Genomic DNA, 24,908 nt, shown 5'->3' on the forward strand with positions numbered 1-24,908 from the left:
GCCTTGAATCATACCCAGCCTTTCAAACCCAGGTGAAGTGTTTTCTCTTTTGGAAAATCATCCATTCCCCCCACTACCAGCCCCACCAAGAGTGCTCTGCCTCCTCCGGTTTTGGTTTTTAACCATCTTTATTGTGAGGTATCCTTTTAGATAGGCCTGTATTTGCTCTGTTCTGCAGATGAGTTTCCAAAACCTTCTAAAACCTTGCTCATATTTGTTATGCTGGATTTAAAGTCAACAGATGGGAGTTTTGAACCCAGTAAATGGCATTTCTTTGCTGTGGGAAATCAAGTACTTTGACCTCTCTGGTGAAATCTTCATTTGTAACCTCACTGGGTTAGACTAGATTAGTGTTTCTCAACATGGTTCCACATCGGAATCATCTGGGGATCTTTTAAAACAATAATGATGCCAAAGTCCTACCCCAGGGCAATGAGTCAGAACTTCTAGGTGCTTGGCTCAGGCTTTGGAATTCTTTTAGAAGTTCGCAGGTGATCCTAACGTGCAGCCAGGGTTAGAAAAATAAACTGAGTTCAGGAAGGGGCTTATCCTACATGGACTGGAGAACTCAATAGGAAAAAATGTAGTAGTTAGAGACGGGGCATGGCAGTACTGGACAGAGGCAGTCAGACCCATAGGTGATGCTTCTCATCTTTGCCTTGAGCTGTAACTAGAAAAACTGCAAACTGCATTATAACCAGAACATTATTATATACGTATACATGTACAATCAAGCCCAACCCAATTAATTTTCTCATATGACTCAAACTCTAATACCATTTGGAGATGAGGCAGGAATCATAAACATAATTGGCTGCAGGGCATTTAGTTGCCATTGTATAAATTCTTCTTGAAAAATAATTTTAGATTAATTTTTAAGTGTGGATTTTACAAGTTCCTATCTTTTTAAAGGGTGGGAATCCTTTGCCAATTCCCAAGGGGACACTGAGCTTAAAGGAAGATAATGTCTGAAAGATCTGAGAACCGAGTTTCCTGAGAAAGCTGTATTTCTAAAGTTTTGACCCTACAAGGCAACATTAAAAGTAAGTTCAAGGAAACAAATGTGAGAAAGCATATCTCCCTTTAGATAACCTAGCAAAGAAGTTAAGAAGGGAAATAGTTCCTTAGATCAGAATTAACAGTTGTGGATAGCCTTCCCTTCAGAAAATTGCAACGCTCAACAGACATTACACAAACAATATATCCCCGCAACTTAATTTCTCTTCCTAGGATCTTTAATATTTTTCTTTTTTTATTCCATTAAACAAATATATATTGAGCATCACCTATCCACCAGCTCTGAAGAAACACTATTTTTAATATGTTCAAAATTTAAGTCTTTTCTTGATACAATAACATCTGCCTTAACAGGAATCAGTATGTAAAAATTACAGTTTTTAAAGAATTATATAAAAGGTATTATTCCAGAAGACTTGCTATGGAATCCCTTTTAAAAAGGGCGTTCAGAAAAAGGTAACACTGAAATTTATTACAGTTTGAAGAAAATCACTCCAATTATAAATCCATGAACCCAGTCATTGTTTAAGGAAGCTCATCTTTGCTGGAAAATCCCCACTGAGAACAAAGCATCACAATGATCCACACAGTCCTAACCAAGCCCACTGGAAAAATCACCCTGAAGAAGACTGGTGAAAAAGAGAAAGAAGTCCATACCACAGTGTGAGAGCTAATTTAATGTGTTCTTCAACAAAAATTAAATAAAACAACATGACTCGATTTTTCTTTTATGTTGCAATGAAAATAACATTTATATAAAGCTAGTAGTAGAAAAGCAGAAGTATAGCTTAGCTTTCTATGATGGCAAGTGAAACAGTTTCTGCTAATCAAAGTGATTCTTTTTTTTTTTTTCCTTTGAGACGGAGTCTTGCTCTGTCGCCAGGCTGGAGTTCAGTGGCACGATCTCAGCTCACTGCAACCTCCGCCTCCCGGGTTCAAGTGATTCCCCTGCCTCAGCCTCCCGAATAGCTGGGACTAGAGGCACGTGCCACCACGCCCAGCTAATTTTTGTATTTTTAGTAGAGATGGGTTTTTACCATGTTGGCCAGGATGGTCTCAATCTCTTAACCTTGGGATCTGCCCTCCTTGGCCTCCCAAAGAGCTGGGATTAGAGGTGTGAGCCACCGTGCCTGGCCATCAAAGTGATTCTTAGCCATTTTCTTTGAAAATGTCAGTAATACAGGTAGGCTCTGTTGCTCTTCAATGTATACCTTCTTTTATATAAAAGCAATTTGACTAAATATTAGATGTCTGTGTGAGTCGTTTTCTGCTACTCAAAACAGTTCTTGTTCTGTTCTTCTTTACATTTTGTTTGTTTGTTTGTTTGTTTTTGGAGATGGAATCTTGGTCTGTTGCCCAGGCTGGAGTGCAATGGCATGATCTCGGCTCACTGCAACCTCCACCTCCTGGGTTCAAGCGATTCTCCTGCCTCAGCCTCCCGAGTAGCTGTGATTACAGGCGCCTGCCACCATGCCCAGCTAATTTTTGTATTTTTTAGTAGAGATAGGGTTTCACCATGTTGGTCAGGCCGGTCTTGAACTCTTGACCTCAGGTGATCCACCCGCCTTGGCCTCACAAAGTGCTGGGATTACAGGCATGAGCCACAGCACCCAACCTCTTCTCTGCATGTTTATTCAGACATTCATGTTTAAGAATTTCTGAGAAAGGAAGCCAAAGATAATAATACCTGACCTCTATGCCTACATGATGAAGAAGTGCACATCCTATGTAAAGATGCCCGTATTCCTGATTAGGTTAAGCAACTTGAAGTTCTAGTGAAGGGCAAAACTACAGGACTGTAGGAACTGGCATAGCCTTTTATACATGGCAGCATTTGTCTACTGACAATGGTGACACAACCTCCAAGAGGGCAGACCACATGGTGTATAAAAGAGAAGCTGTCCCCATAAGAAAAGGGGAAAAGTAAAATGACTCATTACATAGTTTGAAATCTCTTATGATGGGTGGACAAAACCCTCAAAGAAGAAATTCTCCAGTCTTAAATAGGGCTTTTAATGTTCGAGGAAAGAACAAGTCTCCTGATGACTACACTGCCATCGCCTCTTTGACAATTTAGCTATGAAAATACGAAAATATGAGAAGACTATAGATTTTTTTCTTAGATTTACTTCCAAATTAAGCAGTGAGGGAGCACAATGACTAAAAATAGAAAAATGATGAAAAGATTAATTAATGATACTTTACTATGTCTCAGTGGATGGGCAGTCCTATTACAGCTGGGGCAGATGATTTCATCTTTCTGGGCCTCCATTTCCACATCTGTAAAACAGGATAATTATATCCATCTCAGAGAGCTGTTTTTAAAATTAGAGATGACATGAAAGTGAAACTGTTTTGAAAATAATGTAGCTTTCTATTACTGTTAGATTATTAAAAGATTATTATAACTAGACATAGTCAATATGTTTTCTTCAAAGTTATCAGACTAGACATTTTTCCCTCTGGTGCTCTTTCACCCATGTGTCTCAATCATACTAAAATTATTCAAATCACTTCTTTTTTCTGTTTTCCTGGTACTAGTTTCTCTTTTTCTTTTTCTTTTTTTTTTTTTTTTTTTTTTTTGAGACGAAGTCTTGCTCTGTCGCCCAGGCTAGAGTGCAATAGTGCGATATCGGATCACTGCAACCACTGTCTCCTGAGTTCAAGTGATTCTCCTGGCTCAGACTCCTGAGTAGCTGGGATTATAGGTATGTGCCACCACTCCCAGCTAATTTTTGTATTTTTAGTAAAGACAGGGTTTCACCATGTTGGTCAGGCTGGTCTCAAACTCCTGACCTCGTGATCCGCTTGCCTCAGCCTCCCAAAGTGCTGGGATTACAGGCCTGAGCCATTGCACTGGCTGGTACTAGTTTTCTATCTGCCTGAAGAAGTACGCAAATGACTATTTTCATGACTTTTTTTTTGCCTTTAATATTATTTAACAGCTATTTTAACAATGAAAGACATTTTACATATTCCCAAAAGGTATGCACCAAAAGAAGGGTGTGGGCAGAAATGTTCACAAAATCAGGACCTTTCATTGCATCTTGGTGACTACCAATAAAGTACACAGAAACCCATAGTGAACTGAGGTCTAAGCGGCTATCAACCAACACAGTCTTGAACTGCTGAGTCTGATCACTTCATTTTCTTAAAACTTCAGGACAGTTCAATTTAGAGAGCATAAGAGTGAAGTTAGCCTCCCTGGTCATCTTAAGCAACATGGGAAGATAATTTAAGAAAAGTGACACCATATCAGTCACTTTCCCAAGCTTTTCAGGGGCTCACTCCAAAGACTTTCTTGATGATAAATTTTATTAAAGTGCTGATCATAATCAAAACAGTACATCGTATCAGAGGTCAAGCATTGTTTTTCACTTCCCTTCCCAGAACTTATTAAAGATGTACCTCTGAAGAAAGACATAAGGAAGAACAAAATTCTTTTGACTGACAGAAAATGGCTTACACAGACATGTAATACTTAGTCAAGTTGCTTATATATATGAAATAAGTTATACCTTGGGAGTAACAAAGCCAATAGGCTTGGCTTATAGGGGGCTAACTACAGCTGCAGCAGTTATTCAAGAAGTTAACATATTCTCTCCTGTCCCCTGAAGACACCACAGGCATCTCAGTAATAAACTGATAACAACCAATACTCAGAGTTTGTGAAAATGCTTTGTAAAGTGCTGAATAAATGTAAGCGATTATCTACTTACCACGAAAGTCCTCATCAACATCATCATTAAAATCTTGAAAGATAAGTGCTTTTCAGTAGTTTTGAGAGTGAACCAATGACATGCTAAATTAAAAGCATTATATTTCAACCATTTCCAATAAGTGCCACAAAATATTAAGACTTAAGAATATTAAAATTCTGGTCAGGTGCAGTGGCTCATGCCTGTAATCCCAGCACTTTGGGAGGCTGAGGAGGGTGGATCGCCTGAGGTCAGAAGTTCGAGAGCAGCATGGCCAACATGGCGAAACCCTGTCTCTACTAAAAATACAAAAATTAGCCAGGTGTGGTAGTGGGCACCTACAATCCCAGCTACTTGGGAGGCTGAGGCAGGAGAATCACTTGAACCCAGGAGGCAGAGGTTGCAGTGAGCTGAGATCATGCCATTGTACTCCAGCTGGGTGCCAAGAGCAAAATTCTGTCTCAAAAAAAAAGAATATTAAAATTCTTATTTCATCTCCTTTTTCTCTATAGATAGAGCAGGTAGGGCACTGCCAGTCCAAATCTATGTTATGTTATGATGTCAGTGGTAGCTCCAGAATTCCCATAGAGGAGGGGCTACATGGGTGATGATCTGACTGAAAGGGAGGCAGGCAACACATCTGGAAGCTGTGCTTGCACAAGAGAACACTACTTGTGGTACCTAGACTGCATGTTTATTCAGGATGGATGGGGACTATGGCGGAGGAGAAGGCTGAAAGCCAAATTCAAGACCATCCTTAGAAACCCACTCCTATTAAGCACCCACGTAAGAAAGGCCTCATATTTAAGTCTCCTTAGCATGTGTCATTTTAACAGGGCTTTCCAAAAAGTACAACCAGGGGTCAACCTTTGCAATATGGGATTATTTACCCTCAGGTAGGTAGAAGAGTATCTTCAGGCACTCTTCATTGCACCAAGACCCCTTCAGCCATCCCTATTCCAGCAATCCTAATGACTGAGATCATCTATGATTCATAAAGAGGAAAGGCAGGAGTAGCAAAAAATTGTCCTGCGTCAGATGGTGTGATTTACTTTATGACTTTGTCTGGTCTCTATAGTCATAATGCATTGAGCCTTCTGCAAAAGATTCACACATGAGAGAATAAATGAATCAAAGGCAGAGCCAGCGATGGATGGAAAATCAACCTTAACACCCACACACCACAGCTCCCCAAAATTCACAGAAACTAAAGACTTCAGACAGAGCTAGTCTCCACTGTAAAGAACAATTTACAAAGCAGATCATATGAGATTTTCCATAAGCCTATGGTTCTGTCAAACAATGCTACAGGTGGCTTTGAGCCATTGACATTTACATTTCGTGGTGAAAAGCCATCTAGGAGAAAAAAAAATAGCACTCCCAGCCTTGGATCTTAAAGCAAGTTTCCTCGGCCTTTAAAAGCAATGAATTCCAAACAGCAACAAACACAACACATAAACAGAATTAGTGAGATCTGTGCTAAGAGCTACGGCAAAATCAGACAGAAGTTTCTCCCTCAAAGAGTTTTCATTCTAGTAAAAGAGTTTTGTTTTGTTTTGTTTGTTTTGAGACGGAGTCTCGCTTTGTCGCCCAGGCTGCAGTACAGTGGCGCGATCTCGGCTCACTGCAAGCTCCGCCTCCCGGGTTCACGCCATTCTCCTGCCTCAGCCTCCCGAGTAGCTGGGACTACAGGCACCCGCCACCACACCCGGCTAATTTTTTGTACTTTTAGTGGAGACAGGGTTTCACCGTGTTAGCCAGGATGGTCTCGATCTCCTGACTTCGTGATCCGCCCACCTCGGCCTCCCAGAGAGCTGGGATTACAGGCATAAGCCACCGCGCCCGGCTAGTAAAAGAGTTTAAAACACACAGAGACAGCACAGGTAGCTTGGCAAACAAGGTCATATGAATGAGGATGCAAGGCTTGTTAGAGAGGCTATGGGCAGGAGAAAGAATCACAGTGGGATGGATAATCAAGGAAGGCCCAACAGAAAAAGTAACATTTAGACCAGGCATTATTTCAAAGGGTGGAGCTGTTGTAGGGCACAAATAGAGAATGGTAAAACTTGGGGGAGGTGGTGGAGAATGGTCACAAGCTAGGAAATTTGTAAGCAAAAAGGATGTGTGAGGCAGCTGGGTTCAAGTGGAACCAGGGCATGAGGGATGCGAAGGGTGGAATAGATGATGGACAAGAGGTTTGGCTTCATCTGTGCACGTAGTCATCAAACTGGTCCTGTGTCCCATCAGCACAAGGCACTCTCTTAGGAGCCAAGGGACACTGAGGCAGCCCCCATGCTCAAATAGAAAGGGAAGGCCATGTGATGATCTAGGAGTCATAAAATCCATGGAAGGCTTTCTAACAGGGGCCAGCTATTCAAAATGCCATCCGAGGGGAGATTTAACTGATGGCAATGCCTGTGTTATTGACAGAGAAAGAACAAAGGGTAATCCATAAGCAGAGACCAATTAGGTGATTTTTACAGATGACAAAAATAAGAGTTCAGGTTTGTGTTATGGTAGCATAATTCAAGGGCAAAAATAAAACCAAATGGTTATACGTTTTGCGTAACTTTTCTGATGAATAACTTAAGATTTGATGCAACAGGAAGCACCATGAGATATGAGTTGCAATGGAAAGTTTTTGTTTTTTTTTCTTGCCAAGTATAGTTCAGATGTCAAAGGCAAAGAGAAAAAAGTCAGAAAATAAATTTATTTGGAAACATCAGAAACTGCTTGTAAGGACTGGTTATTGTGGCTACTGTTAATTAAGAGCATTAATAACTGACAGGGACCCATAATTCTGGAAGACAAAAGTAACTAAGTCACAAAAAGCTGCCTCATGATATTAAAATAAAGGAGCAAATCAATGAAAAAGCCTACAGTGGCACTCTCAGAACAGTCTAAAACAAATGTTGAGCAATTCAAGAAAAATTTATTGGGTCTTCACTGAGCATCAGACAAATAAGTTCCTCAAGACAAAAGAGGATTAAAAAATGTTGAAGAGTAAAACCACTTCCTGAAAACCTGTCATTGAATCATTAATTTATTGGGTACCTACTTTGTATAGAGCAGAGTGCTACCTATTTTAAGAAATGCTGAGGTATAATAGCTCCAGAATGAATTAAGGCCTACATATGTCAAGGCAATCTGTGAGTAAATGCCTAATGAGGTAAACATGATTAATGCAGTGAGTTCAGTATAGAAATGGGTCCTTGGGGCCGGATGCGATGGCTCATGCCTGTAATCCCAGCACTCTGGGAGGCCGAGGCAGGCAGATCACGAGGTCAGGAGTTTGAGACCAGCCTGACCAACATGGTGAAACCGCGTCTCTACTAAAAATACAACAACAACAAAAAAATTAGCCAAGTGTGTTGGCACACACCTGTAATCCCAGCTACTCAGGAGGCTGAAGCAGGAGAATCGCTTGAACCCAGGAGGCAGAGGTTGCAGTGAGCCGAGATTGCGCCACTGTACACCAGCCTGGGCAACAGAGCAAGACTCCATCTCAAAAAAAAAAAGAAAGAAAAAAGAAATGGGTCCTTGGGTTCTACAGTTCACCATGATCAAGGGATGGACAAACAGTGGATAAAAGACTCATGAAGGATGACTGGGGAAACAGACTGGTTAAAAACTGACTCATTTAGTTGACTTGCTACCAGTGCCTTCTGTCTTCTGCTAGCTTTAGTTAAAACGGCTTAGGAAGAGTCAAAAGACTCTCATAAAACTAAGTCAACTCTTCCCTGAATTCTCCTCTTCTTTATTGACAGAAACAAGCCTGATGTGATCCACTAAAACCACTGCAGATCATTTGGCTACTCTTTGGAACATGCTTTAATGCTATTACAGCAGTGTTTTTCAAACTGCTATGTGTACAGGAATCACCTGGGGACCTTGTGAAAGTGTACATTCTGTTGCAGTAGGTCTGGGGAGAGGACCCACAATCCTCATTTCCAATAAATTCTCAGTGATGCCAGACCTCCTGTGAGCGGCAAGGTATTAGAACATCTTCAGTTGCTGTTATCAGAAGATGATAGGAAACCATCATTTTCGGGGTCAGAATGCTGGAGCTCAAGCTTTGGGCCTTGATGCATTTAATAACTCATAAAATGTAATATTCAGGAAGGAATGAGGCTCCTAAAGAAGTGAGAAAGTGGAATGAACAAAGGCCTAAGAGAATAGAAATGTATTCTAACAATATAAATTATAAAAATAAAAGTAAGAGTGCCCGGGGGGATTGAGATTGTTAGATTATTTTATAATGATATAACTTAAGGGATCCCAAAATAATGAATATAAAATGTTATTATTAGATTTTTTTCCTTTTTACATACTTGAAGGACAAATTATATCATATTGTCTTTTGTTCTTCCCCAATACTATGAGCTTTAGACAATGAGACGCAAATCTGATATGTAGTAACAAGGTAGTCACTCACAGCAAAAGTTGAGAGATTCCTAGTCCATGCTAACAAGTGTCTGCAAACTCTACAGAAATGCAATTATAGGTTGCAGCAGCTACTCCCCTGCCTAAAACAGCAGTCTGAAAACTGCCAATCTGTTGCAAATTCTGTCTTTTCTGAGAATATTTTAAGAAAAGTGGTAGAGAAATATTTGAAAGGCAACAGAACACTAATTATATCTAGACAAGTTTCCTTTTTTCCCCCCAAAAAAATATGAAAGTTCCTTTAGGCTTTACTTCTCCTAGGCATAGCAAAGCATTTCATAATTTTCTACCTTAGGAAAAATTTTCACAGACATTTTAACCAATTCAGAGGAAGGGGAGAATTAAAATACCATAATTAACCAAAAAGAAATAAGATTACCACCAAAACCAAGTAAGCCTTTTATTTAGCAAGAAGGAGTGAGCTCTAGCTGAAGTAAACACGCTATTTAGTCAGGATGTATGCTCAGACACCTGTAGTAGGAAATTTTCAAAATAGCTATGGTTTTTTTTCTTTTCTTTTTTTAATAGTAGTCATCTCCAATGAACACCAGTGGAAGTTTGTGGTATTTCTCAGTTCTGACCTGTCATGACTTTTGTTAGTTTTCTATTTTGATTAGCTAAAGATTTTCTAACTCAACTTCAGTGATTTATTCTACTAACAAAATAGTAGAGGGATAACAAAGAATGAAATGTTTCGGAAGAGAAAATACTGGAAATCTTATTTAGTCCAATTCTTGTCACTGTATAGAAGGAAAATGAGCCCCAATGGGAAGAAAGACAGCCTGGTCACCCAGACACCTTGATTCCTGGTACAACATACCTTAGTCTTTACCAGCTGTCTCCTAGGTAGAGTCTTTCTAATCTCAAACTAAGGGTCAGAGCTAGGTTATCTTTCATCCAAGATGAAGGTTTGTGATAATTACATCTTTGCAACTTCTTTTCTACTTGGCATGGGGCTCTAAAGTAGGAAAATGATGAAGGGTTTAGCCAAACCTGGAGGAAAAATATTTTGGTTTTGTGAAATAACAATGCAGATTTCAGTCTCTGTTTGCAATGGGGGGAGGGAGGAATAGGCATTATTTAACATTTATTTTCTAAAGCAACAAACAAATCCTACCATTAGTCAAAGACTCAGGTCTTTGGAATCTGAAGCTTGTAAATTTCAGGGGCACTCTTTAAGAAGAAGAATACAAAATGAAGAATAAAGTGAATACAAAATGAACAATAAAGTGAATATTTATTTAGAATTAAAACGGTATACAGGCCGGGTGCAGTGGCTTACACCTGTAATCCTAACACTTTGGGAGGCAGAGGTGGACAGGTTCCTCTGAGCCCCAGAGTTCAAAACCAGACTGGGTACATAGTAAGACACCATCTCTACAAAAATTAAAAAAAAAAAAAAAAAAAAACTGGCTGGTCATGGTGGTGCATGCCTTTAGTCCGAGCTACTCTAGAGGACTGCTTGAACCTAGGAATCCAAGGCTGCAATGAGTTATGATCATGCAACTACTTTCCAGACTGAGTGACAGAATGATATCTCATCTCTGGAAAAAAAAAATTTTAAATAGTATCATACAAACAACAAATTTTTAAAAGGTATAAATACTACTAATATGAAGTGTTTAAAAAACAAATATTTTATTAACTGATTGCCATACCTCTGAAATACTTTTCCTATATTTTTTGGTTGCATACTCTTTGATCATCTCTTCCAATAACATTTTGCAATATTCTCTATTGAGAGAATAGAAAAATGATTCAGTCTTCCCTTTAGAACTGTAGATCAGAATTTGTAATTTATTCTTGAATAATTTGGAAAAGTTCCTTTCAGCTTCATAATTCATTACAGGTAATGTCATATAAATTTTTTGGATTGACTCCAAATTTGGAAAACTTTTATCAGGTTTCTTTTATATGTGAGCTGTAAGATTCAGGGCACTGCAAGATTTCGTAGTGTTTGACTTGATGACACTTGTTAACCACATTGCCAGGGCCTCTCCTAGAGCCGGGAGATGGACCTATACCAGGGTATAGGTAGCCTTGAAGGTTAAGTTCAAGCACTTCACAGTAAATCCACCTGAGCCTGGCATTTATATCCTCAACATATTTGATGCATCTGTGAAGTCTCCCAGTCCTTTCAAATAAAGTGCCTGTTTTACTCAGAATACCTAAACTTCCTGATGGCATAATTGTTCCATGATTCAGCCAAGACTGTATCACTTGAGGTATATACTTCATTTTCCCATTGAGGTCACAAGACAGGCATGATGTTTGACTACCTGGTGTATAAACCAAGTGTTATTTTATTACACTAAGGAAATTCAATGGGATAATACATGAAGAATGCTAAAACACTAGAAAAATGTTGGATATTATTATTTCTCTTAACCTCTAGTCTTCCAACACCCATGCTATAATGGACAAGTAGTTTATGTCAATTAAGGCAGACTAGTCTCAGTACAGTATAACAATTAGGAGTCTAGATCCCCAAACCAGACCATCTTGGTTCCAACCCCAGCCTAATCATTTTCTAACTAGGTGGACTTAGGCAAATTTATTAACTCTGGAGGATTTATAATAAGCATAATATAACCTACCTTCTAAAGTTGTTTTGAGGGTTAATACACTTGAAGTATTCAGCATGATCCAGGCAGTAGCAAGACCTCAATAAGTGGTAGCTACTATTATTATTGGGAAATTAGTCCATGAAATCTCTTGAGAAAAGCTACAGGGGGCATAAGCCCAATTCCATTTCCCTATGTAGAAAAGTTTGCAGGATTTGGGCATGACAGGTAGTCATCCACAAAGCAGCAGTGTTATTGCCCCATAGGAAATGAAGACTTTGTAATGATTTATACTTTAATAAAGAGCTGCTGCAGCATATACTGAAAATATGCACCCAACCCATATCTTCTTTCAAAGGCATTCATGTTAGTTCAACCAAATCTCTAGTTCTCTAAAATGAAGTTTTGACAATCTTATATCTTCTAAAGCACGAGGAAGCCTTTTTCCTTGTTTTCTTTAAAGAGGCTTGAGAAGAACCAAGCCTTTTTTTGGTTCAAACAAAATATTTACAATAGGAGGAAAAAACATTCAGATAAACTACGCCTTGCCCTCCTGGTGGTCTCTCAAAACACAGAAGAAATGCAACTAGGGCACTAGGAAATCTAAAAAAAAAAAAAAAAAAAAAGAAAAAAAAGTATAGAGCTAAAGTTCACTTCAGAACAATGCAAACTAAGAAAAACTACATTTCCCAAAGGAAATAGAGCACTATGTCTACAAAGTAACTCATCTTTTTCTTTAATGTTCAATGCTGTCTATTCCAGGGAAAAAATGATACAATTAACCAAAACTAATTTCTACCCAACATCTCTGCAAAGGAATGTTGCTGCTGCAGATCCACCCCCAACATGGGAAGGCCCAAGGCAAGTGAGCAAATAGAGGCCCATGTACCATAAGTCAAAACATTTAAAGTTACCAATCAAGCTAGCAAACTGCTCAATAAAGTAGGTTTTATCCTTCTACCTAGACTGACAAATATATCTTTTCAATGTCTTGGAAGACCAGGTACAACTTTAGAACTCCTACAATGTTCATAGTCCTTCCTCAGAAATGGGTAGTTTAAAGAGAGACATCATCCTGAGCCCTGGTAATCAATTTGCCTTCCTCCCCCCTGCCTGCTCCATCCTACATCGAGGGGCCTTGTGATATGTGGACACCCAAGGTCGCTCTCTGTCTCTCTCTCTCTTTCTCCCTCTCTCTCTCTCTCTCTCTCACACACACACACACACACACACAGCTATCCCTTAAACAACCCTCGTGCAGAGATTGCACAACCAGTAGCAATGACAGCCTTCAGGAAGATGGCTTCAAGGATCCATGCAAACTGCAGATACCAGTTCAGGGCCTTCTGGGCAGTGAATGTGGGTTCCCACATAACCAAATCACAGTCTAAAAATGAAAAGAGAGTAAGACTGTAAGGCCCAAAAGTCACCTCACCCCATAGGCATGGCTCTGACCAGAGAAGAATGACAGCAGATTACCATCTAAGGCCCAGGACAGAGGCCAGTTGTGTTCATATACTAGGCCTATATTTTAGTTATAGAGCTGAAAAAAATTGGAGGAAAATATTCCCTCAGAAAAGAGGAAAAAAAAAAAAAAAGAGCTGTATGTCTTGACCTTTCCCAGATAGAATCTCCCCAGTCATAGGTACGGGCCCTGAAGCTAAATCTCATCTAATAATGATAGCTTCAAACCTATAAACAAAACACAGATGCTAGGGAACCCTTAAGAGTCTAAGCAGGAGGCCATAAGTAGACTAAATTGACTACACCCAAGAGGATAGTTGCTACTTGTTGGGTGCTAAGACCTAAAAAGCTGACTGTGGCAAGTAAAAGGCAGAAGTAATCCTGATGTAATGGGTGAGGAAGAGAATCTTAACCTCCTATAAGTTTTCAAATTGTCCCCTTCAAAAGTCAAACTGTCCCCTTCTTCTTTGTTATGTTGGATAAAGTCGGCTCTTCTCGCCCTCATCAGCAGTTGTACACAATTGATTGTACACAAATGATTGTCCTACACACTTGAAATTTGGGGTTTATAATACACATCTTTGCAAATGGGGTATGTCCAACTGCTATAAGTGGCCAAACCACAGGTCACCCACCATGAGTCCTACCACTAAGACACCATTGTCAAACTGTGGGCTGTAGAGTTTCCTTATGCAAAGAAACTCTGCCTTATCTTGATTTTCTGTGGTACAAATGTAGTCAGGAAGGAGGCAGATAATGCAAGCAAAGCAAATCAATTAAATCAGGAGCACTGAACTGATTACATTAGATGGTAAGCTTCCCCTCTCTCAAATCTGATATCCATTCACCCCTCTTCAGTCTCCCTCCCAACACACGCATACACACACACAGACCACACGAAAGAACCTAGCAGCATGCAAGCACAAGAAGCTTGGGCCACACACACATACATGCACCCAGGCAAAACTCCAGAGAGACCCTGAGCAGGATCCATCTTTCCATCCGTAAAATAAAGATAATAAAACTTATCTTGGAGATTTCCTCCTAGGATTAAATTAGATACATAATGTCAAGTGGCTGTCTCAGGGTAGGTTCTCAAATGTTAATTCTCTTTCTCTTCCTTCTCCCTGAGATGAGACAATTTGCCTGTCCAGCATTCCAAACCCTTTTGGCATGCCAAGCAAAGAAGCATGAGTCATTATCTTGCCTCAGTCACAAGCAACAAGTACCTGTGGAGCAAAATATTATCAGGAAAGCAGAGAGTGCAAAATCAGTGGTGAGCATTCTTGCTGCGAATGCATATCTGTTCTACTGAAAATCATAACTTAGATCTGCTGAAGTTGTACATAAGGACCTGGAGAGTAGAAGCTAACAAGGTAACAGAGTTATGCTTTTATGTGGAACTTGGCCAAATAATGCCATGCTGTAGCCGGGAAGTATGTTTCCCCTGCACCCTATTTAAAACTGCTTTGGTGGTTTGCAACAGACCTAAATAATATCCACTCTACTCTAGAGTAGGCAGTGGTGGCTACAAGACCACACTTCCCTTCAACCAACGCTGCTTCACCCTTATAAATCAAAACATAAAACCCGATGAAAAAAGAAACTTAAAAACTAAATTTAGATTTTAGCACTTCATTCGTAATAAAATTCGCTTTCCGACAGCCTTCTATGAAAAAAAAAAAAAAGAGGAATCAGTATCTACTGGATAATTCCTCTGGTGACTTTATTTAAAGTTTTGCAGTGGCTCTCAAGGCCCTACACTGATTCAAAATTTACGGCTAAAGGAATTGCATGAAAACTTCTAGCAGCTTTCCATCATGTTTGTCAGAAGTTGAAACATCTTTTTCCATATTTCATGAGAATACAAGAACCAATTCCATACTTCAAAAACAGTCAAATTACTTATTGTGATCAGAACTAAAACTATTTTAACTGAAAGTAAAGATTTTACTATTCGGACCAAACACCTAATAAACAGTGGCTGCTTAGTTAAATGCTCTACCTCACTTGCACTACATACAGTAGGATGAAGTGGAGGCTCAGCTCAGCACTTCCTGGGTGCTAAATGATGTGTCAGGCACTGCCAGAGACCCCGGAGATAGAAAACTGAATAAGATTGAGAGGATTAAAGGTCTAATGGGCAAGAGAGTTATGTAAAGATATGACTTTGGCTTGGTATCGTTACCAGCTAAGTGAGAGGTCTGTATCTCATAGGAGACATTTACCTCAAACTGGGGCATTCAAAGCAGGTTTCCTCAGGAAGATGACACTTGAACCATGTCTTAAAAGATGAGTGAAAATTAGCCAGGTAGCAGGAGTTCCAGACATCTTGAACAAAGGAACAGCTGCCTAAATTGCTCACATTGTGTGTATGTGTAGTGACACAAATAGACTGGGAAAATGTGGGCTGTGGTGGGATGTGAAGCAGCAGAGTCAAATGGGAACCAGGTCAGAGGCCCCTGGTAAGCCCAATTAAGGAGTTAATAGTAATAACAGAAGCTGATATTTATTGAGTATTTACTATGTTGCAGGCACCATGTTAAATACTTTAAAACAATATTTTATTTAATCCTCACCATAACTCCATAATCCTCATTTTACAAATGAGACCAGGGATGACTAGTAGGTAAAGTAACTACAACAGGCTACACAGCCAGTAAATGGGAAGTGGGTTTGGAACCCAGGACGGCCTGATTCCAAAGTTTATACCCTACACTCTTCTACCACCAGCCTACCCTCAAAGAGAACACTAAATAAACGCATTGGGTCCATCATGCTGGCTATGGAATGGAGAATGCAATTAAAGGCTGCCCAACTGGGGCTCTGTGACAAGGCAGGGATAGGAAAGTGAGAACAAATTGATTCAAAAATACATTCAATGGGACCTAGAAGGAAACATTCAACATGCACATCCTCCTAGTGCATACAACAACAAAATAAAATGAGGCTTTTGAAAATGAGATGTAGAAAATAAAACACCAGTATTCCATAATGCTTTCAAATATAAAGAGTTAAAACATATATCCTTTTCTTTACTTATAACATGCTCCCAGCTGTTAAATTCAATGGCAAAGACCAGGTCTGTCTTATTCATCTGAGATGGTATCCCAGGTCTGAGCATCCTGCCTCGCAAGAGATACTCAATAAATATGGTTGAAAAGGTAGAAGAAAAAAATGCCCAGTTTTTGCAATGATATCGATGAGGTGCCTTATTGATCCAGAGTTAAAAACTAACCTTACTGAAAAAATCAAAAAGTCATGTTCATAACTGAGTAGAAAACATGTAGTAGTTACGTTGACTACACAGACAACAGTCATCATTAGGGAATGCTACATTGAAAATAAGGCAATGAGTTCAAAATGTGATTAGTATTTTGTATAAATCATAACTCATTAAAAGTAAGATGTTGAGTGGCCTAAAGGTGAAAATGTGTTTTTATGAGGGGGAAAAAAAGGCGCAAGTAGACCGAAGATCAGATTTGGGGCCTAATGATGTCTAGTCTCTTACCCTGACAAAATAAGCAGGTTATTAAAGTGATTTGAAGAACCTGTATCACTATGACACTTTTACAAATTCTTTGTCCTCAATAAGAATCTACTTTTAGGAACCTGAAAAGCATATTTTTCAGACCTGAAGAGTTATTGTACACTTTACAGTTTTCCCCAAAAGAGTCATTTCTTAATTTTCATCATTTAGGAAGAGTGAATCTACTAAGTCAAAAACAAAGAAAAAAAAACTTTCTATTTCTTAGTGAAATTTGTTCTTATATTTAAATCCTTTGCATACTACTAAACAGAAGTACAGAAGCTACTAAACAGAAGACAGATTTTTGGGCCTTTTTAGGTGACGTAAAAGGAGCTTGTTGTTTATTAAACAATCTCATTACCTGATATATTATCTTGCATTAAGATATTTTGAAAAAATGTTTTCAGTTTACCAATTACGTTAGAGAAATTCTGAAACTATTTACTTACATGAAAAATTAAAATGTAGGTAGAATTAGGTTTCTCGTCTTCAATATATCTGTCTTCAACCTTTGGCCAACTTTGAAAATTTAATTTGAATCAAATGAATACAAATTCAAAATGATTCATTAATTCAACCATTTTGAAACTTCAGTTCTATAAAAATATGAAATCTGTGGGCCTTGTAAAACTGTCTAAATACCCAAATAAAAAGCCACCACGCTTTTAAGCTAACTGTTTAAAAGTGTGTATATTGATGAAATGAAAGTGACTCGTGAACTATTGGGTCTGGAATTTGCAAATCATAAATCTTATCCTTGTAAACAGAACCTAACTAACAACATCAGGGCCTGCTAATTTCCTTCTTTTATAATCTGGAACAAAAGTTTTAATGATTTTTAACATCCACAGAAAATTAAGGGTGCCATTTTAAATATTTATTAGCAAAATATAAGTTAGGTTTTAAGAGTCTGGAGGAAAATGAGAGACAATTGAACACTCTGGTACTGCAATGCAGGAAAAACGCCAAGAACGAAACACTAAGATTTTATTAAAACCATAGGACTCAAATGTGTGTTAAGACTTTTTGTTTGCAATAGTGCCTCTTCCTAATTTGATTAAAAACTTCCATCTCCATGCCACCTTCAATGTACGCCATAATTTTTAAAAAGTTCCCAATCCACTTCAAATACTCTAAAATTTACAACTGACCATGATGCTCATTTTTTCTAGACAAACCTAAAGGTAAATCTGCCCATGTCCCTGGATAAATAAAATGAGTGCCTCCGGGTGATGTGGACTGTCAACTCCTCTACATTTCATCCAAAGTCTACATGGGTCATCTCCAAGTCACCAGAAGAGCTAGGGGAAAGGAGGGGAGGGGCACGACACGTAAGATGTTAAACATGAAGATGATGTAAAATTACCCAGATTCAACCTCGCCATTTTACAGTTGAGGAAACTAAGGCCCAGAAAAAGCTCTATGACTTGCCCAAATACTCAGTTACCCAGACCACAGCTGCAGATACTGTTATTTGGATCATAGCTGCAAAAAGTCTAACTTTTGGCTGGGCACGGTGGCTCACGCCTGTAATCCCAGCACTTTGGGAGGCCAAGGTGGGCGGATCACAAGGTCAAGAGATCGAGACCATCCTGGCCAATATGGTGAAACCCCGTCTCTACTAAAAATACAAAAATTAGCTGGGCGTGGTGGCACGCACCTGTAATCCCAGCTACTCGGGAGGCTAAGGCAGGAGAATCGCTTGAACCCAGAGGCAAAGTTGCGGTGAGCCGAGATCGCGCCACTGCACTCCATCCTGGTGACAGAGCGAGACTCTGTCTCAAAAAAAAAAAAAAAAAAAAAAAAAAAAAAAAAAAAATCTAACTTTTGAAGTCTCAGGGGTTTTACACTTTCCATAACAAATAGTTAAGAATCCCCATTCCTGCATGCATATATATATATATATATATATTTTTTTATTTTTTCCTTAAAAACTTTCAGAGACAGCGATCAGGTGGGTAGCCTAGTTAGGATTTTAACCCTTGGGTTTCCAACAAACGATAATTGCATAGAATCATCAACTCTCTGAAGACAGGACTGTCTTGTTCCAGGCAAAATCTACAGCCTCTAGCACCTAGTAGGCATTCAGTAAGGGATTCTCGGTTTCACCTGAGCATCTCCACTCCCTACCTATCCATGCCAAGGCGTCAGTGGAGCCAGCTAACTTTCTTTTGGAAATCGATTATTTTCTTGAAACTTGCATCCAAAAACTCCGGGCCAAGAAGCCGGCCTGAGGGAAAGCGTGGCCGTGTCCAGGAGTTAAGGACTGAGGAGCTGGCCTTTTGAACGGGTGGCTCAGAAAGAGCTGGGTGGGCACGCGGCATCGCCACGGGCGGAGTGGCCCAGGTGCGCTGGCTGCTTTGGCAGCTCAGGCTGCCGCTCCGGGGCCGCTGCTCCCCGGCCGCCTTCAGATAACCAACTTCTCAAACTTCCCTTTCCGGGGGTGGGGGCTCGCCTCGAACGCGGCCAACACAACGCCTTTCCTGCTCGCACAAAGGAGACCAAACGTGCCCCGCGCCCCTTGCAACTGAACTTTCCTTCTCTTTTTCAAGAAAAACTCACACATCCCTGAAGCTACGGGAGTCGGGCTGCGTGAGTGCCGCGGGGGAAACTTTCCTCGTTTCCGCCCGGGCGCCGGGTTGCCGGGCCCGACTGTCAAGCGCAGCGGAGAGGCGGGGACCCCAGGAAGACCCCCGGCGCCCTGCCGAGCCCGGGCTGGGGACCACTCACCCGACTTCTGAACGTGCGGTGGGATCGTGCTGGCGATACGCGTCCACAGGACGATGTGCAGCGGCCACAGGCCCCTGAGCAGCCCCCGACCCATGGCAGACCCCGCTGCTCGTCATAGACCGAGCCCCGAGCGCAGCGGACGGCGCCTTCCCAGACCCCTGGCTGCGCCTCCGCGCCGCGCCCTCTCCGGACCCCGCGCCGGGCCGGCCGCGCAGATGTGCGGGCCAGATGTGGCGCCCGCTCGCCAGCCAGGAGGGGGCCTGGAGGCCGGCGAGGCGCGGGGAGGCCCCCGGCGGCCGAGGGAAGCTGCACAGGAGTCCGGCTCCTGTCCCGAGCGGGTGCACGCGCGGGGGTGTCGTCGCTCCGTGCGCGCGAGTGACTCACTCAACTTCAACTCAGCGCTGTGGGGGAAACAGGAAACTCCTCGCCAACAGCTGGGCAGGACCTCTCTCCGCCCGAGAGCCTTCTCCCTCTCCTCGACGTCCAGCCCCTAGCTCTCTCGTAGCTGCCAATCATGTTTCCTAGACCAGCCCCTCCGAGCGCTTTGGCCGACTTTCAGCTGCCCCTCACCGCCCACCCACACCACTCAGGAGTTCCTCGCTCCAAGTATTTACTCAAGAATGACTAAGTGCACGCAGTTCACAAAGTAACAACAGAAAACGTCCACGTTTTCCCTGGTAGATCACAACATCTGCCGCCTCCCCTCAGCTTTCTTCAGATTGCTGCTAGGTGCTTTAGAGATGCGTTTTCAAATTACAAGTTGAGATCCAGGAGTGAATACTCAAATCTATTGAGTCGCGAGCACATTTCTTTCCCAAATAAAATAGTAACGGTAAATTTTACTTCATTAAATTTGTGCTTCAGTTGTGTCTGTATGCATGTATGTATGTGCATACACTGTCAAGTTGTAAAATGTTTTTCTTTAGGTCGAAGTCTAGAGGTTTTTCTCAAGTTTTAATGTACATATTGATCAACTGGGAATCTTATTAAAAAATGCAGAGTCTAATTCAGTAGGTCTAGGAGGCAGGCTGGGATTCTGCATTTCTAATGAGTACCTGGATAGAGCCTCCCATTTTGCACCGCCTCTTCCCGGGACTGAGTCAGTGAGTAATTGTAAATGATCACCTATCACAAAGTGATAATGGTGGGAAATGTAATTTTCAGAATGTATAGAGTATAGCAGAAACTCTAAAATTAAAAGTGGCTTGGGAGTCACCTGAATGCTTGTGCTTTTATTCCCTTAATGCAGGTGAAGAAAGAGAATACTTAGCCTCTCACGTGCAAACGGGGTAACATGGGAGCAGAACAGTATAAACTTTCAAATTTCCTTTCTTGCTAGGGCAACCAGATTTGCCCAAGACATTCCTGGTGTACATGTTTTGTAGTTTAAATATTAAGAGAACCTCCTTTCTCTTTCAGATGTGTCCTGATTGCATAATAAACTATGTGATCAACCTACTTCCCACTCTCAAAGATATGATTCTGTACAGCCCTCTGGTCAGTAGATCTTCCAGCAATTCATTTAATGAATTCCTTTACCCGAGAGGAAGATTGCAGAGGCAAGGGTTTGTGCCAGTGTCTCCAGGGAATAAAGATAAATAGCCCTCCCCCAAACCCAACTCCCAAATCTTTCCTGTCATTCTAAGAGTTCATTTGCTTCATCCTGGAATTTTAACTCATGCTCCACCTAGCACCCAAGCTGCCTCTGGATGTTTTGCCACTTCCCAGTACTCATGTTTAAGATGGAGAAAATGCAGTGAAATCAGGAGGGCTAGGCATCTTCTTTCCCACCAATTAATTGCCTTGCCAAAGCTGGAGTGACTTTGTCAATGGAGGAAGATTGAGTTCCAAATCTTCTCCCTATTCCCTCTTCTGCCACCAGCCCATGCCACTGCCATGGCTTGTGCAGGAGTCTCCCACCAGTCACCCTCAGCCACGGCCATTCTGGGCTCTTTCACTCAGTTTCTCAAACGAGAGCTGAATTCAGCTTTTCAAAATACAAAACTGGTTATACCAACCCTCTGATTAAAATCATTTAATGGCTTCCCACTGCTCTTGAGATAAAGAGAAGATAAAAACCAGATCCTTGAACGTGTCTTCAAGCCTCCACCTCTCCCGTAAACTTTCATTTGGCTTCTCCTTGCTTGCTGAAAGCCTTCTCCGAATTTCGTGAATGTGCCTCTGTAATCCTCCTACCCTTTATGCATAGAGCCTTCCCCAGTATGGACTTCCTTCCTCTGATCTTTTTTTCTTCACCCAGCCAACTCCTGGTCTTCGTGGATTGAATCATAACTTCTTTGATGGGCAAGCTTTCCCTCACCTCCATGAGTAGATCTTGTATTATAGGTTCTCTTGGCACCACATGCTTTTCTTTTAACAGCTGTAACTTTATAATTATTTGTGTCATTCTTTAATTTATATTTCTATCCTCCACTCAACTCCAAATTTCTTGAGGGCAGGTATTATGTATCTTTCCCTCCACTTACTATTGTGTCCCTAAGCATCAAACACATAAGCGATGTTTAATAAATATTCGTTGGATGAATGAATCAATCAGGCAATAAAGATTTAGAAGAAAATTGTACTTGATTTTTCTAGTTGCTTCATAACTCTGGAGAAAACATTGTTACCGAATATTTGAGATATAAACAGACTACATTTTAGCCGAGAATGATGTCACCACTACTTCCTTTTCTTAAGAATGGAGAAGTATGTGGGTTTCTTTCTTCTTTTTTTTTTTTCCTACATTTGCCCAAGTTCCTCCAGACAGCATATATGTACTTTCTTTCTCCTGAAAACACAATGTGGCAAATAAATGTCCAATAGATTCCAAAGGCTTTGTTTTCCTTAATTATCACAGAGACAGATGTTTTACATTGTTGGAGGCTAGATATTTAAATCTATGGTGGAATGTTTAACTGGTGGTCTTTGTCATCATACATCATTAATGTTGATTTTAATTTTGTTTGCCCTTAACATTTCTGATTTAATCTCCAGTCTCCTGTGAAATTGAGAAGAATCAGAATTCAGCATTGCGAAGTGCAAGCTAGCCTTTTGAAAATCATCATAATAAAAATAATACATATGTAAACTCATGCATATTGCAATTTGATAATTTTAAAAATTCATCAGGCTGAGTGCAGTGGTCCACACCTGTAATCCCAGCACTTTGGGAGGCCTAGATGGGAGGATTACTTGAGCCCAGGAGTTCGAGACCAGCCTAAGCAACATAGTGAGACTTCATCTTTACTAAAAAAAAAAAAAAAAAAAAGCCAGGCATGTTGGCATGTATCTATAGTGCCAACTACTCAGGAGGCTGAGGTGGGAGGAACACTTGAGCCCAGGAGACCAAGGCTGCAGTGAGCCGTGATTGTGCCACTGCACTTCAGCCTAGAAGACAGAATGAGACCCTATCTCAAAAACAAAAAATAAATTAAAAAAAAGAAAAAAAAATTGTCATGATGCCCTTCCTTTTGAAATTCTTATTGAAAGGGATGTCTGATACCCTTAATCAAGACAACATTTTCACACATAGTTGTATATTTGGCTTAGTATAATATTTTGTGTATTCACATAGGCAGTTAATATATACATGTAAAAAACTGGGCCATTTGCAAATGGGAACAAAAAAATAATAGCCCGACTCAGGGTTTAAAAAACAAGGAAGGTAATTTTTAAGCCCTTAATGAGTTGAAAAACAATAAATATCAACTTGAACAGAAATTTTAAAAGCTGACAATCTATTTTACCAGTTTTTTAAACTCTGCACGCACACACAAACACACACAATTGAACTGAATCAAATTGTGGTTTATTTAAACCTTGCATTTCTCAGTTGTGATGAGAGAAGAACTTCCTACTTCCCTGAGCTTTGTGACATGCAGCTGTTGAGGTTACTGTCAGCTACAGCAGTTAACAGGGAGATTCCTCTCCTTATAAATTAACCAGCCTCATTCTCAGCTCTTATCTCTTGACCAATTTTCCTTTTATCGTGAAGCAAACCAATAAGCACTGAGACTGTAGTTAATGTGTGAGGGTCATCCACCCTTTGTGGGTCATCCGTGATGCTACCTCCTCCAGGAAATATTTTGTGATGCTTCACCTACTGTGATCATTCCTCTCCCAGGGATAACCCAGGGAACATTTCATTTATTTAGCCTTTTTTTAACAAAAAATGTTTGCCCCATTCTAACATGGAGTACATTATTGTTATTTATTTGCTTTTTAGAATTCTACCCTAATGATTGTAAAGTCCTTGAAAGCACAAAATATTCCTTTTCCAATGTAGAACCACACTCTGTGCTCTACAGATAATCAGTATTCAGTGTGTGTTTCTTGTCTTCAATAGAGAGAAAAATAAGAATATCAGTTTTCCTAATCCATTCTCTTGTTTGCAGTTCTTCACAGATATTAATAGAACCTGCAATTATGCCACATGTTTACAGAAAGCATCAATAGTATGTTTTGAAAAAAATAACTTTTTGAAAATTACAAGGGTAATATGTGTTAATTATAGGTAGGAAATATAGGTTTTTTTTTTAAAGGCAGACGTTAAAAGAATTCTTAACCCTATTATCCAAAGATAATCCTTGTTAAATTTTGGAGCATGTCCTTGCAGTACTATTCTAATCTTCCTTTTACAAATGAAGAATTTGAGGATTAAAGAGATTAAGTATTTGGCAAAGGTCACATAGCTAGTAAAAGACAGAGCCCAGATTTGAACTTAGTCCTGTCTAGTTCCAGACTTGTTCTACACTCTAGAACAAATTGATCAGGTGGTTGATCTTCGCCACATGACCAGTGAAGGATTTCATGAAATGCCACTCCAAAATATGCTGCTTTGGTATACTGATTATTTTCAGTTGAAGGCACTTAAAGACCAGCAAATGCAGGGAGGAAGAGAGACATGTGGAACAGATGTGAACCAACCTCCTGACTGAATCTAAGCCAGACCTCCATCAGCCAATCTCAAGCCTACCTCTAGCCAATCCATAGGAGTCTGAGTAAGAATAAGTAAATGCTGTTTAAGGAAAAATTTGGGTTGGTTTGTTATCCAGAATTTTTGAGGCAATAGCTAAGAGATATAAGGGATGTGAAGGGTGAGGAATCACGGAAAAGCAAGGTTAAATAATTTGCAGGTGGTAAAACTACAAAGGGGTTCTTATAGACAAAAACTATCATGAGGTTTGTTATGGGGGCTGAAGATAAGGAAGGCAGTAGGACTCCAATTTAGACTTTTAGGGTCATCTACAAATTAAATTGTACATACAGTTAAAGAATATGGGCCGGGCATGCTGGCTCATGCCTGTAATTCCAACACTTTGGGAGGCCGAGGCAGGCAGATCATGAGGTCAGGATTTCGAGACCAGCTGACCAAAATTGTGAAACGCTGTCTCTACTAAAAATATGAAAATTAGCTGAGCGTGGTGGCACACACCTGTAATCCCAGCTACTCGGGAGGAT

General features: G+C 40.4%; 1 protein-coding gene across 3 annotated transcripts in view; it reads right to left on the reverse strand.

Moving 5' to 3' along the window:
• Positions 1-19,931, reverse strand: part of TGFBR2 (transforming growth factor beta receptor 2) — an 87,297-nt gene extending 67,366 nt beyond the window's left edge. The window contains exons 1-2 of one of the 3 annotated variants that reach the window (XM_002813978.6): positions 19,446-19,905; positions 3,223-3,297 (exon numbers count right to left, since the gene is read on the reverse strand). In XM_002813978.6, coding sequence (XP_002814024.1) covers positions 3,223-3,297; positions 19,446-19,539 — 169 coding nt within the window. In that variant the 5' untranslated portion in view covers positions 19,540-19,905. Of the gene's footprint in view, positions 1-3,222; positions 3,298-19,445 lie in introns of all 3 variants that reach the window. The other 2 variants (XM_054552442.2, XM_003776298.5) reach the window with 2 other exon arrangements.
• Positions 19,932-24,908: the final 4,977 nt, after the last annotated feature.

Source organism: Pongo abelii, chromosome 2, assembly GCF_028885655.2.
Source record: "Pongo abelii isolate AG06213 chromosome 2, NHGRI_mPonAbe1-v2.0_pri, whole genome shotgun sequence".
Classification (NCBI taxonomy): domain Eukaryota; kingdom Metazoa; phylum Chordata; class Mammalia; order Primates; family Hominidae; genus Pongo; species Pongo abelii.